Consider the following 15,268-nt stretch of genomic DNA (forward strand, 5'->3'; position numbering starts at 1 on the left):
AAATAAAATAAAAATAGGAGAAAAGGGAAAGAGGAGACTAGGTAGTAGAGAGAAGGAGAGCAGCGGATAGGGAGAGGGGGATTCACAGAGAGTTAGGAGAAAGGAGGATAGATGATAGAGATATATAGTTTGGGGGTAGTTGAGGGTGGGCATGAGGAAGAGAGGAGCAGAGCAGAACATGGGAGAGTGATAGAGGAGAGAGGGGGTGAGAAGAGCGGGACAGAAGACGGGGTCAGGAGAAGGACACATAAGAGAGAGGAAGAGGAGGGAAGATAAAAACTGGGCTGTTGGGAAAGAGGACAGTGGAGAAGGAGAGTCAGAAGGAATCCTTGGCAAAAAAACGCCGCCTGCCACAGTGTGGATAAAGGAGTATAAACAAACAATATCTTAACTGGTAATATTATGAAAGGCGATTAGACATGTATGCATCAAGCGTTACGTGAACAGAGACAAGGAGACTCAATTAATTGTTTTTAGAAACGTGCTCATGGCATCGTATAATTAAAGAACAAGAATTGTTGTATACAGTTGTAGAAGCCCTGTATGTAAACAAATACAAAACCCGAATTGGACTTGGTGCTCTAAATGTGTAAGTGACACAAGAAGTGGCGGCGCAAGTGACAATTGTGATCAGCAGGAATGGCGCATGGTGTGAAGGTGCTTGAATATATACAGTGTATCAAGTGAACAATGTGGCTCAAAACAATGAATTGTAATGCAGGTATCTTGGAAGATTTGACGGATTATTTAACAGAGCCATACTGGGAGATGCGCCATCTATTGCACTGAACGGTCAACGACGTTTCGAACCTTTTTGGTCAGGATCATCTTCAGGACGGGGTTGTCATTAAAAATGGTGCTGTACAGGGAGGAAAGGGAGAGGGTAAGGGTTGGGAAAGGAAGGAGGACAGCGGGCAGTGACGCGAAGGACGGGGGCGTTGGTGTAGTCGAAATGGAGGAACCACAGTCAGGACGGTAACCACGGTTGTGGGGCAGAGTGCATGCGTGGAGAGGGGGTGGCGGGTGCAGGTCGTAAAGAAGGCAAGAGATGCGAGAAGATGAGAGGAGGTGATGATCAAAGAAGATGGAAGCTATAGATCCTGTTGAACCAGTGAAGCTGCGGGGTGTGAGAGGCGCAGGTAGGGCAGAGGCCTATAATGGCTTGCGGTCTAGACGAAAGCTCCTGAAGAGATGGGGGCAGTCGTATTAGCCGGGGCTGAAGGCCTATGAAGCCAGTGGGGATGCGGTGTATACTAGGTGCAGGAGGGGCAAAGGCCTATGAAAGCTCGTGGAATAACCTGGAAGGATAGGGACAGGCTTGTAAGCCCGTCACAGTGTAGCATAGAGGAAATCGGATGAGAGCAGAGCAAACCAACAAGCGCACCAGCTGGGCTGCGGGCAGCTGCACAAACGCAAAAGCCTTGAAGTAACGGCGAGTGTTAGGCTGGCCAAAAACCATAAGGTGGGATTAAAACTCACGGTATTCTGCACTGTGTAGTAAAAAGTACAACTGCGCTGGGTTGATTAGCACGGCCTCTGGGTGTTTTGATGGCCGGAGCTGCACCACAAACAATGCATTTATTTAGTTCTGTTAAATCCAGCAGCAACGACCAATGATGTGTAGCTGATCACCCTTTTCAATGCCAGGATAACCATATGCACACAGGGAGCCATTCTGGCCCTGTGCACTCGCCCTATGGTGCAATCTGTTATTTAAAGACTCTATTCTCTCTCACCCCCATCATCAAGACTTTACTATGTGCTACTCCCTGGAGCCCACATCAACCCCCTGGCAACATGTACACTACCGTTGTCAGGCGCTCACTTTAGGCATGCCCCGGGCAGGCGTGGCCTCCCTCTCCTGGTTGCTGGAGAAGTTGCGGCTCTTGCCTTTGTTGCGCACCGTTAGGTGCTTGCGGTAAAGCTGCACATACACGTCCTTGCTCTTTTCCCCGGCCGGCAGAGCCACGCTGTTGGCCAGCAGCTCACTGTTAAACGTATCTTTGGTCAGCATAGACGGGTCCTCCAGGAACTCGGGCATCATGCACCAGCTCCCTGGTTCTTGCCTGGCTGGCCCTGATTAGTCTAGGAGGGGTTCTCTGGGCTCAGAGCTGCAGTGTGTGGAGGGGGCGGAGGCGTCAGGCGACCAGCTAAGCCAGACAAATGGAGCCCGCTTTCACATGGTCGAGGAGGGTAAAGCTCACCCGCAGCAAAGCGATCTACAATTGGACGAAGGCGGTATTAAGCAAGGAGCTTATTGGCTGCCCCTTCAAGACACCATAACCAGGCTCATAGCTCCGTAACAGAATCCTTCAGTCGCACTAACAAAGCGGCAGGAAAATACCCGGTTTGAATCGAGCGGGAGGGCGTGAGTGGAGCAGCCTGACTCCATCCTCGGCACTCTCCGCTTCATAGTGTCTGCTTATTATTGTGCTGCGCAATAGCATTAGAGCCATACTATTCATGAAACAAACAAATCCTCCCAGTTATAATAGCCCTATCAGAAAGCTAGTGTATGTGGCACCCTATAAATTAGGCTGTCTTATTAAAACAAGCGCGGTCGCGAAAGCGATTGCGCTGGGTTAATTAGTAACCCGATCCTGGAATGCAGCTTGCACACTGCGCGCCGCTGCTGGCTCAGCTCGCTCCCGAGACCCATAGGCCATGAGAGTGAAAGTTTTCAGAAAATGCGGGACATACCCCCGGCTTCGGCCATTTGTGTGCGTTCATTTTTGAAAGCCACACGCAAAGGCCAATGGAATGTGTGGGAGGAGTCAGACCCACACGGAGAAGTCTCTTGGAAGTCTGGAGTGATTCCAAGAGGCCCTCTCCTAGAGCAACGCATGCGCGTTACGCTAGGCTCGACCTAAAAATGAGTAATTGAGAATTTTTTTTACAGGGGTATATAAAAGCAATGTAAATATATAAGAGAGTGAATACCATGAGTATTTTAGGACCACTACCTCATCTAGACAATGGACATCTACCACAAACACACCTGTTGAGGAGATGTGAAGGTCACGGAGCTTGGAACCTCATAGGCAATCTGGAGCGAGCCTCCACCCATGTCTAGAACTCCGACTGTTCGCCTCCGAATCAAAGCATCTTTCTCGGTACCTATTGTGACAGCAACCACAGCATCATCCTCTGAAACCAAAGAGATAGGAATTAGACACTATCTAAGAACAAGCAGAAGGACTCCTGTTTAAGGCTTAGCGATTCTACTCTGACGGTGCCACATGCTGGAGCTCAGGAGAGACCCTTGGGCAAAGGCACAGTGCATAGAGTGACAACATAGGATAACTGATGCATGTTCAAACACCAGGCATGTGCTCTGAGAAAGTCTGTTAAAATTACTCAGCTACGCAAGAAAAACGTTTATGGATGCAGTGAGTTTAACAAATAATATGGTTGATCATTTACTCAGCAAAAATTGTTGCATTTATATGCATTTAACTATTTTAAATTGAAAACTAAAACAATGTTGCTCACAGTTACCCATTTATTCATCCAGGTTTCGTCATGCATACATTGAATTACAGTTACTCAATAAATGACAGACAAATTAGCACCATATCGAGATTAAAAAATCATTCCATTAAAGTCCTGCATTAACACTGTAAGCAAGCCTTAAATGACGATAGTTCCCATAGCTTCATAGGTGTACATCATCATCCATGCATCAGAGATACTGAAAAACAAGCTTAGAACAGAGGAATCAATGGCACAGAGGGCCAACCTTCAGGGTCCATGCATGAGCAGCAGTACACTCTCCCAACATATGCATCAGCAGCTCTGGGGGTTAACAATGAAGCACTATGGACCCAGCACGAGAAACCAAGGATCCATTCCATAGGGCAGGCATATTGTAAAGCACAATTCAGGCTATATATAGAGAAAGGTGTACTTGGAAGCAAAGCTAGACGTCACCAAAGCTGTGGCCTGCAGACTGCAAGAAGAAATATGGACCAAGAGTTGTAATATGCAGCTTTACAAGTACATAAACTGCATTTGAAAGCACAGCTGGGACCCATGAGTTGAGAACAGTCCCAGTGACAGATCAGGAGGGACAGGGAGATCAAAAACCTAAACCAGAGCTTGGTATTCATGCTTTAACAAAATCTGTTAAAAAAAAAAACTTCTAGCTCAACAGCAGCAAAAATGGCCGCTTTGGAAAATGTCTGCTTCTCAGGATCTATCATTCAACAACACAGAAGACAAATTTTGGGAAACACGAACCGCAGCTCATTTAACTTCTCAGTATTAAATGTACTGAGTCACAATACCATCATACACTATGGCTGCTTTAATTAACAAAAATAAAAACTAAAGTCCAGCTAAAATGTCCAAAATTAGCTAATGGAGAAAGAGAATTGGGTATGCCATGGAAGAGAGAAAGCTTCATTGTTACATGCTCAATTTAACAAAGCGTGCAATTATCTAGAAACTGACTTCCCAAAGCTGGAGATCCATGCCGATTCCTGAGAGGAGCTTCTTTTCCCTGACGGCCTGACCTCCCTGCCACTTGGACAGCATCAGTCACACACGACCATTATGGAAGGGTCTCCCCACCCTTGCACAGACCCGCTACCACTAACGCCATCCACTTTTGGAGGACCCGGCACTGGAACCCGGTGCCAGTGTATTTCTTTTCTTCACCTTTTGCCGTTGAGCCAACATCCTTTTGGCCTGGAGCTGGTGACTCAATATCCCTTCTATACGTTTTTTTTCCCTTTTCCATCATTGCGGCTCTAATCATCTAGTTTTTGGCTCAAATCTAGATGCGGACTTCCATAGTTCATCCAGACTGCGCAGCCATGCTTATTGAAAGCTCTTGTTGACAGCATGTTCAGGTTTTCTTAATTGTCGCTATTGAAGTCCTGAATTTTGTCACTCGTCTGGAACCTACCTGTTCCATTCATTCCCTCCATGCTGTACACCCTTAGATATCTACTTGCTTGTGCCCTGCAGAAGGTGGCAGCTACATTTTAGCCCTTCACCGAAACGTTCTTCTGCACTGCGCTTTGACAGGAACCTCGCAGTGATACATGTAAAGAAAAGATAGATGATTATATGGTTCTAATGTGCCGGATCTATTATCCTCTCTCTCTATGGACACACGAAAAGCAATGCTTATTGAACTAATGTGACAGATTCAACAAAATATGTACATAACTATCTGTTGACACTAGCCCATACATTTAAACGTTTGCAGTATTTTTGTTACCTTGTGTCTGAATAACTTTATGTAACACCACAGGCTGTACCCAAACTTCGAGCTGTACATGATATCGCTAATATATCTCATGTGAGGCTCCTGACTTTATGTTCTGATTTTATTGTTGGTTTGTTGAGTATGACCGATGTTAGTACGGTATGATTGAGTTGATGGAAGAATGTTGTTCATATTATTAATAGGATGATTTTTTAGTTGTTTCTCTGACGTGATTCACTGGGATTGGGGACATCTTATGAATCACAACACTGTTTTTTGTGGGTATTAATATGAAAAGAATATGCACAGGTTTATGTAATTTGACTTGCTTTATTATCTAGTTTGAATACTTTAAAGAGTCTTTAAAACACTAGTCAATCTATTGAATTTGAACAAAATATATTTTTAAACTAGGGATACTGGTTTTTCCCATTTTCTAGTTTCATTCAGATGTTTGAGCCTACCCTGGCCCCATTCTCCGCCTGTCACATTTTGTGTACCTATTGAGAGACACTGAGCGCTCCGGTTATCTTGTAGACAGGTGACACACATTCCCTTCTCTTGTAGGGTTGTTGTTTCTAGTTTCAATTTGACAAAGCCCAGAACCTGATAGTAGTTAGAGCAAAGATGATAGTTAAAATGGAAATGTTGCCAATACAGTTGCTTTACATTGTAAAAGCTACCAATCACTGGAAGATTACCTTTTTTTGCGCTGCAAATGCAAACTTGTTTGCGGAACATATTAGAAACTCTTTGCACAGCAACACCATGTTCATTTCAGAGTGTAGCCTCCGCTGGTAGAGGCTTATGATGTTTTATCGAAGAGCCAATCACCTATGCTGATCAATGTAAGCACATTGGGTGTGGATATCCGACCAGAGCCCAGCAACATACTTGAACTATTTTAGATTTATCTTTCCTGGTCTCCACTATTTTCAAAACAGGTGAATGATTGCAAGCTGACTATTAAGGAAGAGAGCACCTCCCGAGGATGTAAGATAATAAAGTTACAAAAGAATGGGTTGAAGCCTATGTGGGTGCTCTGAAGACTTCCCAACTTTAGAGATACTTCTGGAATGTCCCACATAAGGTATGTTGGTTGAATGCATATGCAGATCTTCTGGTATAGGTGCCATCTGGCTAGCAGAACATTGTGAAAAACAAGAAGCAATCTAATGTGCAACAAACAACTGGGCAGGTTTGTTCCCAGGTAATGAAAGATGACGCAGAGATAAAGAAGATGTAAATCTTTTGTCCTGGGAGGAACTTATCTTATGTCAGGTTATATTGCAGGGTCAACAAACAGTTTATTTGATTGGAGAGTTGTGTTTGCTACTATTGAGGAATTCACACAAATCTTCTGTATTCAAATAACTTACACGCAGAGAAAATTATTCTGAGATTGTCTCAAAGTAGTTTTGAGAGAAAAAGCAAAAGGAAAGGAATATGATGTTAATAAAACTACACTGAAAGGCGGACTTCTGCAAGATTGATCATATTACATTAAGACGTACAGCCTGGTAGGTCTACGGATTGACGAGGTCCTTTGCCAAAGTGTGAAAAGCCTGCATTAAGATAGAGAACTTACGATGCAAAAAAGATAAAGAATCAGACACACTCACATGAGCCCCAACCATGGATTGCCAAAAACGACATCTTACGTATCTAGAATATGCTGCACAAGAGGCAATATATTCAACTCCACCACTGTTACTTACCATCCTCAATGTGATCAAACCGCCCCAAGACAAAGTTGATGCTGATCCACGCATACACACCTGAAAATAATAACAGGACACAAATAAGACTTAAGTGACATTCAAAGTGTCTTAGTCAGTAGCTCTCCAATAATGCCGGTCATATGAATGATATTCCAGGATTAAAATAATTACATACAAATATAAACTTTCCAGTGCTCATAGTTACACCATATTCCAGAACCATCAGGATTCATTAACTCAAATTTTGGTGAAGTGTTGGACGGCGCTTGAGGTCTGTGTCACGACAGCCTGAAAGTGCACATTTTGAAAATGATTGAAAGTCACCATCTCATTGCTCCTCCATGACCATTATTACACATTTTATTTATTATTAATAATATTTTGGATAGTGCTTATGCCTCTTTTGGATCTCTACATCTGTTGGAGGGAAGATAAATGGTAAAAATTGAAGACACCGCGATGAATGGAACTAGATCCAGAAGCATGGAAATTACATTGTGTATGCAGGTGTTGACAAGCCTCTTTTCAGTCCCAGATATTATTTGAGGGATTCAGTTTCTTGTGTAGGTGTGATGGGAGGCTGTTCCAGAGTGTGGTGCTTTGTGTGTGAAGGGATTCTACAGAACATCTGGATGGGTTTTTGAAGGCTGATCAGCGATATCTGGTGGGCTTGTAAGAGGAGAAGGGGGTAACAAAACTATTTGTTAAGCACAGCAGGATTGGAGGGCACAATTTCTTCACCTGATATAGAAAATGTTTCAATATCTATGTTGCCACTATTTAGGACAATGTTCACTACCACAAAACTTTGGTTATTCTGACCTAGCAAAGCCTCGCTTTCCTGTTCAGAAACATAAAGGTCATTATGTGGCAATCTTGCAAAAAGCAGCAAATGCAGACTCACAATACATTAAGATACCAGGGTATCAACACAAAGCTATTCACTGGCTTCAACTGCACCCTGGCATCAATGAGCACCTCTGCAGCACTTATAGAGCACACACATGTACTCAGAAGTGTCTCTTCGTAGTGGCTCAAGAGACCTTTGCGTCACCTTTGAGAGAGACATTGAGTGTGAAGCAGTACGAAGAATCTCAAGGCTAGAGGGGAGGGTTAGACCAAATGTAAAAGAGCAATGGCATTACATAGAGCAGCATTGCATGAAGGACAAATTCTTCTAAATCAGTATAGCGACTGTCCTTTCAAAAATGGAGGGCAACTCTGGCAGCAAGAATTAAAAGTGGCCCGGGTATATTCTTCCTGTGCAGCGGATTCCCTAATTCTGTGGTTTAAGCTGATAAGGAGCTATACAAATGCTACCTATAGGGTTGGTGAATCATAACCTTTCTATTTAAACTATTAGAACTGAATGGTGACTGACAGGAGGTGTCATTCACAGCAGTATGGCTTGCAGTTCACTCAACATGAGCTCTTTGAGAAATTCATGCGACAAGTGTCAAATGTATGGAATTATGTTAACAACAGAAGGACAACTGTGAACTTCAATAATTGCATGGTGGTGGACAACTTGGACCCACTTATGGAACAAATGTGATTGCACTTCGTGAACTGGTCCCACCTGAATCTCTCTCTGGGGCTGGACACAAGCATTGAAATTGGTCACCCTGCCCAGTTTCACTCACATGCCAGTGATACTCCCCCAATTGATGCCCCTACGGACCCTTCGTCTGATAGACAAAAACATTAGGTCCTTCATTTGGGGTCCGACAAGACCCCATCTGGCGACCCGAAAGCTTATAGCCCATATGTCCGCAGGGGGCTTGAACCTGCAGTCAGTAGAACATTACTATCTAGCCTTACATCTGGCAAAAGTGGTGTACATGCACACCCCAGGTCCAGAACCCACTGTTGTGGGTCGCAACACAACGCAGCCTCCATGACGGCTTGCCGGGGCGGTCGGCCTTTTATCTCCCTGGCCCCACTGCGACCCCAAATCCCATGCTGACTGCCATGCTCATTGCCTGGAAACGGGCCTACAAGCTCCATTCGGGGAATGCATACCTCCATGATAAAGCTCCCCCACGGGAATACTACTAGAGGGCACTGTAGTTGACTAGGGCCCTGGGGCAGATCTGGAATTCTCACCATTTCGCACCTGACTTCTAATGGCACGCTCGAATCCTTAGAAGCACTGCAGGACGAATTCTGCCTCTCTCACCCTCAGTGATGGCACTACACACAACTACACCACTGCCTACTGAGCAAACTGTCCCCAACCCTGGTCCATTACCCACTCTCCGGTGCTCTCTTACTTTAACACCTGGGGCCGGTTTAAGGGAGAGATGCCCCGTTTTTACAACCTCCTAATCCACCACCTCTACTTCCAGCCGCAACTGGTCAGCCTCGGGGTGACCGGACTTGCTCACCTGCAGGTGGAGTATGACGAGGAAACTGATAGGTACTCCTGGAGGACCTGGACTGGGTAGTCCGAGAGGCCAGGATGCAGTTCTTTTTTTCCCAAAATTCTTCAGGGATCGTACTGGACTCTGACCCAGCTCCAGGTTGTGGGGCTGCTCCCCCACTCAGCCTGCTGGCGGTGCGGTAATGTGTCTTGCAATACTGTACATATTCTGCTGGATTGCCCCGCTATACTATCATTCTGGATGGCGGTGGTGTCTACCCTACGGGAATCCATGGATGTGCCCTCACATTTCCAGAGGCCCTTGATTCTCCTCCACGATTTGACATACCTACCCCAGCTGACACCCCAAGCCGGCTGCTTACTCGTCACCACCCTCACGGCTGCCAAAATATGTATCCTGCGACACTGGTGCTCCCCGCAGTTGCAGACACATGAGGAATGGCTCACTGGAATGTACAAGGCCGCGCGCTATGAGGTTACTTGTAACGTGGTGGATAAAACAGACTCCTATCTTCTCAACTGGCCCCCATTCTGCAGGATAACCCCTTTCTCCCGCCTCCTCCTCTCTCTTTTTTTGTTGCCCTGCTCAGGCCACCTGACTCCTGATTCCTTCATGCCCTTTCGGAGCCGCCCGCCTGTCTGGCGTTGTATTCACCCTTCCCCGGTTTTGCTATACTAGGGCTTTGCCTTCCTGGCCCACCTTCTCTTCTCATCCCCTCCACACCCCCTTCCTCCATACTTAGTCGTACTAGCTCCCTGCTGGAGATGGTTTTGGGCATCAAAACTAAACAAGAGTGTCAAGCAACACAGGCCTGGCAAAGCACCCTTCACTGAGAGTCAGGCAACAAGGATATAAAGCTTAAAACAATTGTGCAAATATGACGGTGTGGCCATGTAGCCACACGGCAGATGTCAAACAGTAAACACCTCTTGTAACAGCTGTAGAAGTAGCCATGGCCCTGAGGGAGTGGAACCAAATGCCAGCCAGAGGGTTTTTCTTTGCTGTGGCATAGGATATCTTAAAACAAATAATCAGAAGATACAACCTACTATGAAATGGTGCACTTGTTCATTGCTTTGTCTCTCTTGGCTCTGGTGAAGCCCACAAAGAGCTGATCACCCTCTCTTTTCGATCACGTATGGTCAATGTAGTAAGACACTGGTAGAAAACCTTGAAAGGTGGTTGTACTGAGATGGCCTAGATTTCGTAAAACCTATTGGACGACCACTGTCTCTAGGAAGAGAGTTTTCATATTCAACCAGGCAACTGTGAATGAGCTTGAGTGTGGATACCATACGGAATGTTAACACAAAAATCAAGTTTAGCTGAAGAATAAATGAGTGGGAGGAAACAAGTAAAATAAACTGTTCACAAAACGCACCACTAGTGGTTGGTCAGGACAACACATGACGGGCGGATGGAGCATCCAAATAACTCTCGCTAGAAAAGGGAAAGTAGGAAGCAGAGAATGTTGGAAAGACAGAACTGAAATGGATTCAGACATTTCAACTCGCTTCTCTGAACAAACGTGTTTCAGTGATGGTAGTAGGTGGGACAGTTCTGATCCGCGCAGACTTCGTTCTGCCCTAGAAATGAGGATGAAGCTGCTAGTCAGCGACACCACTGCATGGCGATACCAGTTTCTTTTTTTACTCTGTTTATGATTGTGGAATAGGCCTTCAGTCCTTCCAGAGGCTGCTTCTTCACCAGTGCGTAGCAGATTTTAATGCAGAGGACTATCCACCTTGGCAGAGTCCTTTTCGGCACCCCCTTGCCTTTCTTTGCACCAGAGAAACCCACAAAAAGCTGATCGTCTACCCAATGGTCTTTGGTGTGATTGAGGTAGAAACTCAAAACTCTTCCAGGATCCTACCAAAAGTCACTCCTCCTCCTCCTTCGAGGGGTGCAGCGGAGTAAAGAACATGGAGTGTGATCAATTACCCATGTGAAAAGCTGTATTGACTTTTGCCAAAAAGGCTCCACTGGTCCTACACATCACTTTATATTAAAAAAAAGGTGGTGTAAGGTGGTTGCACTAAGAGTGCTTGGAGATCACTCATGTAATGAGTCAAATTTACTGCAACCCAGAAAATGTGTTTTCACTGTAGCGAAAAGATCGAGCGGGGGTTCTCTACACTGCTGTACAATGTCCTACGACTGTAACCGCCTTTCGTGATATTGCACGCGTCGCTGGCAGAGTTTGTCCACCCTGGCGTTGAAAGATCCCACCAGGTGGCTTAAGATCAGGTAAATGCCCTGACTCTTCAGTCACCCAGGGAAGATGTGCCTCTTATCACAGGACACCACCCCACCTGGCATCTTGAAGTACCACATGGCACTGGTATGGTCCAAGAGAATCAGGATCAGCCTTTCTTTGATTGACTGAAGGAAGGCCTTCCGAGTTAGGTGAATGGCCCGCAACTCCTACAGCTTGAAGCGGAGAAGGGTCTCCGTCGACGTCCAGAGTCCTCAGAGCACCACCACCCCTTGATGTTAATGAGATTTATAAAAGCGCACGAATACCCAATGGTGTCTTGGCGCTAAGGACTACAATAACCCTGCTGTGTGCTTAGCCCTGGAACAGCCAGGTTTTTAAGTTTCTCCTAAAGCCAGTTAAGGAGCTGGCGTCCCTAAGTTCAAGTGGAAGAGAATTCCAAAGTTTAGTTCCGTAATGAAAACCACAGCCCCCCCAATGTGAAGTCCGAGTTCTAAGCACTGACAGAAGTCTTGACCCCGTCGACCAAAGAGGTCTAGTTGGTTGGTACCACACGAAAAGATTCTGAAGAAAAGCAGGACCTGTACGATTCAAGGCCTTGTAGGCAAGACACAGCGCCTTGAATTTAATGCGCTGAAGTACCGGAAGCCAGTGCAAATTACAGATTTCATTGGATACAGTTTTATGCCTGGGAAGATTAAGCAGTAGACGTGCCGCAGAGTTTTGCACCATCTGGAGCTTCTTTAGACACTGCTTCTGGGCATTAAAATATATCCCATTGCAGTAGTCCAATTCGGATTGGATAAGAGATGCAACTACTGTTTTTCTAGTATCCGCCGGATTGACTTATCCATTCCAGCAGTGACACGTTCGTCACCACTGCCAGCTTTGGATGGGGCAGGCAGACAGGTCAGCTGCCAGTCCAATTGTGGCTGAGCCACCATTGCGGGTCTTGTGGGGTCTCCTCCAAAACCTGGATTTAATGCGAAAGATGCCCTGGTGCTGGCCCCACTGACACTTCAGGTTTCACTGCAGAGCTCACATATGCCACATGGTATAGTCAAACAGAAGGTTGCCAAGAGACACAGAAGCCTCAGTGCCACAATCACCAAGATCCAGAACTGGGGCTACTACATCTGGATCATAGTCTGGGAGTCCACGACTCGTGGTGGAGGAAAGGCTTGAAACTGCACTGTTTCCAGGATGGCCCCAGTGAAAGGGAGGCTGTGCGAACGGAGTCAGGTTTGACTTTGACAAATTGATACTGAATCCAAATGATGTTGTGTGGTTTCTCTTCTAGAGATGGTCTATAACGGATTACGATGAGCCTGCCTTCAACAGCCTGGCGGTAGGGGAAAATTGGAATCCCCAAATTCCGAAGGTGTGCTGGGACCACCACCGTCAATTTGGTGAACAGGGGAGGGACACTGGTGAAGCCGTAGGGGAGCACTGAAAATGCTAGTGGCCCACCATTAATTGCAAGTAGCATCTGTAGGACTGCAAGATGGTTATATGAAAGAAGGCCTCCTGAGGTCCAAAGCCATCATTTAGTGACCTGGATTCGGGAAACAGCGTTTACAACACTGTTGTTACCACGCAGGTAGATAACAATGCGGTTGTTACAATGACCGCGTTATTACCACGTGTGGCTTTACAACGCAAGGTGGAGTGCAACACCAGGGAATGTGTTGGATTTTAAATCCAACACATTGCCTGCTGTTGCGCTAAGTGGAGTAGGAATAGTAATTTATACTATTCCTAAGTCCAGCGCGCCATCTAGTGCAAGTCGTAGAAATGACTTGCGATGTAAAGCCATGCGTGGTAACAACGCGGTCGTTGTAACCTTCTTCGGGGTAATAGGTGGCATACTAACGTCATACATTCCCTGGATTCAAGGCGGACAGGAACTGAGCCAGCATAAGCATCTTGCATTTGTCCTTCTGCAAGAAGACGTTTAGGAGGCAGAGATCTAAAATAGGATGAAGGTATCCATCCTTCTTCGGCAGAAGGCAATAGCAGGATTAGCAACCAGCTCTGCTTCCCGGACCCCCTCTATAGCTCATCAGCTTCTTATGCTAGGGCATAAGCATTTTGAACGATCTGCGAGTCCAGTAAATGTTAAAATCAGTTTACAAGCATCCAAATCATAGCTGATCAGATCATAGTATGGCTGTTTTATGAAGAAGGTAAACAGATTACGGTCCAATTCACCAGCTCCCACAGGGCATGGACATAGCAGCACAGGAGGCACATGGCATCTGTATTGTGAACGGCGAGTCTGCACTAAACAGCCTTTTCAATCCAGAATACAGTCTTTTTAGCAGTTCTAGTGGGTGGGGGTGGAGGGGATTAGAGGAATAATAAATTTGAAAAAAATTAAAAACTCACCTCTTGATGCCAGCTGTCTCTGTGCTATTCTCTGGCTCCCCTCCGGCCGTCACTGGGGCACAGGCTTCCCACACAATCCCGCTGCTGCTCTCATGCTATACCTATTATAAGAGCAGCGCCAATATTGGTCTGGTTTACCGCTCAGACAGTGCCTGGGAGTCTATGCTGTTTCACCACCCAGCTGCGCAACACAGCTGAGTTGAAGAAACACAAGTGAGCATGTCTGTTTGGCTGACCTAATACGGCCGGCCAAAGCGACATGAGCACTTCACTATGCCCATCACTCCTGCCCCTGCCATGGTCCGGCCCCGTCCTACACGGACATCCGGTCAGTAAATCAGCAAAAAATAAAATGTTAATATTGTTTTATTACCATTTTATATTTTGCTGAATTACTTTGACAAGGGGGGCGATACCCCTCCACTAGTACGGAGAAGCGGCCACTGCTTTTAAGCCTCTTTCTAGAGGGGCCTTAGGGAAGACATCCGGGTTTAACTTAGCAGAAAAGATTGTTACAACTCGACTCCTCAGAGAGGAATGCAACATGACTTTTGGGTCACAAGGTGCAGGACTGTGTCATCGAGTCACTTGCCTGTGGACTGCCAAGCCCAAGAAGGCTGGCAGGCAGTCAGTATAGACTCTAATAGTATCTCGAAGATTAACAAAGGCTCTGAAACAGCAGAGAACGTTTTTAACATATGCTATCAACGGGTAGTTTTGACACCAGTCGTGATCAAAGTTAATCCCAATGTTTCTGCTATGTGTTTTTACCACCAAAGTGAAGGCAGGATACCTTAATGGTAAAGAATGTCCCTTTCTGAAGATATATCCAGACCATGTGTTTTGTAACCCCTGGAATAGATCGGCATCTGTATTTTAAGAGGGAAGCAGGTTCTTAACCTCCAAATCATCTTCCTCCGATTGGCCATAATATTTAACAGACATGGCAAGAGAATCAAAGTCTGAGCCAAATGTCCCTCCACTAAGGTAAATCTAGGCACACTACAGAGGCGCTCTGTCAAATGATCATCATCAAAACAGGCCCGAACTTTTTCTTTTGCAATTGGGATTATATGATTTTGAAGGCTCAGAGGATGGAGTACCAACCAGCTCATAAGATTGGGACCTAGATGGAATTCCATGTGGCACTGACGTCAGCATCTTGGAGGCCACTGGCTTTGTCATAAGCTTTGCCAAATGTGGAAGTGTGAAGTCAGAGCCTCCAGATTATACAAACTCCCAGAGGGGGCCCACCCCTGAGAAAAGTCCCAGAGGGCAACTGGACTTTCCTCGAGGAAATGCTGCATGGTCCGCTGGAAGGCCTTATCTGCACAGGCTCTGCCGA

At 45.9% G+C, this 15,268-nt stretch overlaps 1 protein-coding gene across 1 annotated transcript in view; it reads right to left on the reverse strand.

Moving 5' to 3' along the window:
* Positions 1–15,268, reverse strand: part of ENTPD7 (ectonucleoside triphosphate diphosphohydrolase 7) — a 229,407-nt gene that overhangs the window by 80,199 nt on the left and 133,940 nt on the right. The window contains exons 7-8 of the mRNA XM_086922599.1: positions 6,934–6,993; positions 2,999–3,147 (exon numbers count right to left, since the gene is read on the reverse strand). Coding sequence (XP_086778725.1) covers positions 2,999–3,147; positions 6,934–6,993 — 209 coding nt within the window. The remainder of the gene's footprint in view (positions 1–2,998; positions 3,148–6,933; positions 6,994–15,268) is intronic.

Source organism: Lissotriton vulgaris, chromosome 5 (genome assembly GCF_964263255.1).
Source record: "Lissotriton vulgaris chromosome 5, aLisVul1.2, whole genome shotgun sequence".
Classification (NCBI taxonomy): Eukaryota; Metazoa; Chordata; class Amphibia; order Caudata; family Salamandridae; genus Lissotriton; species Lissotriton vulgaris.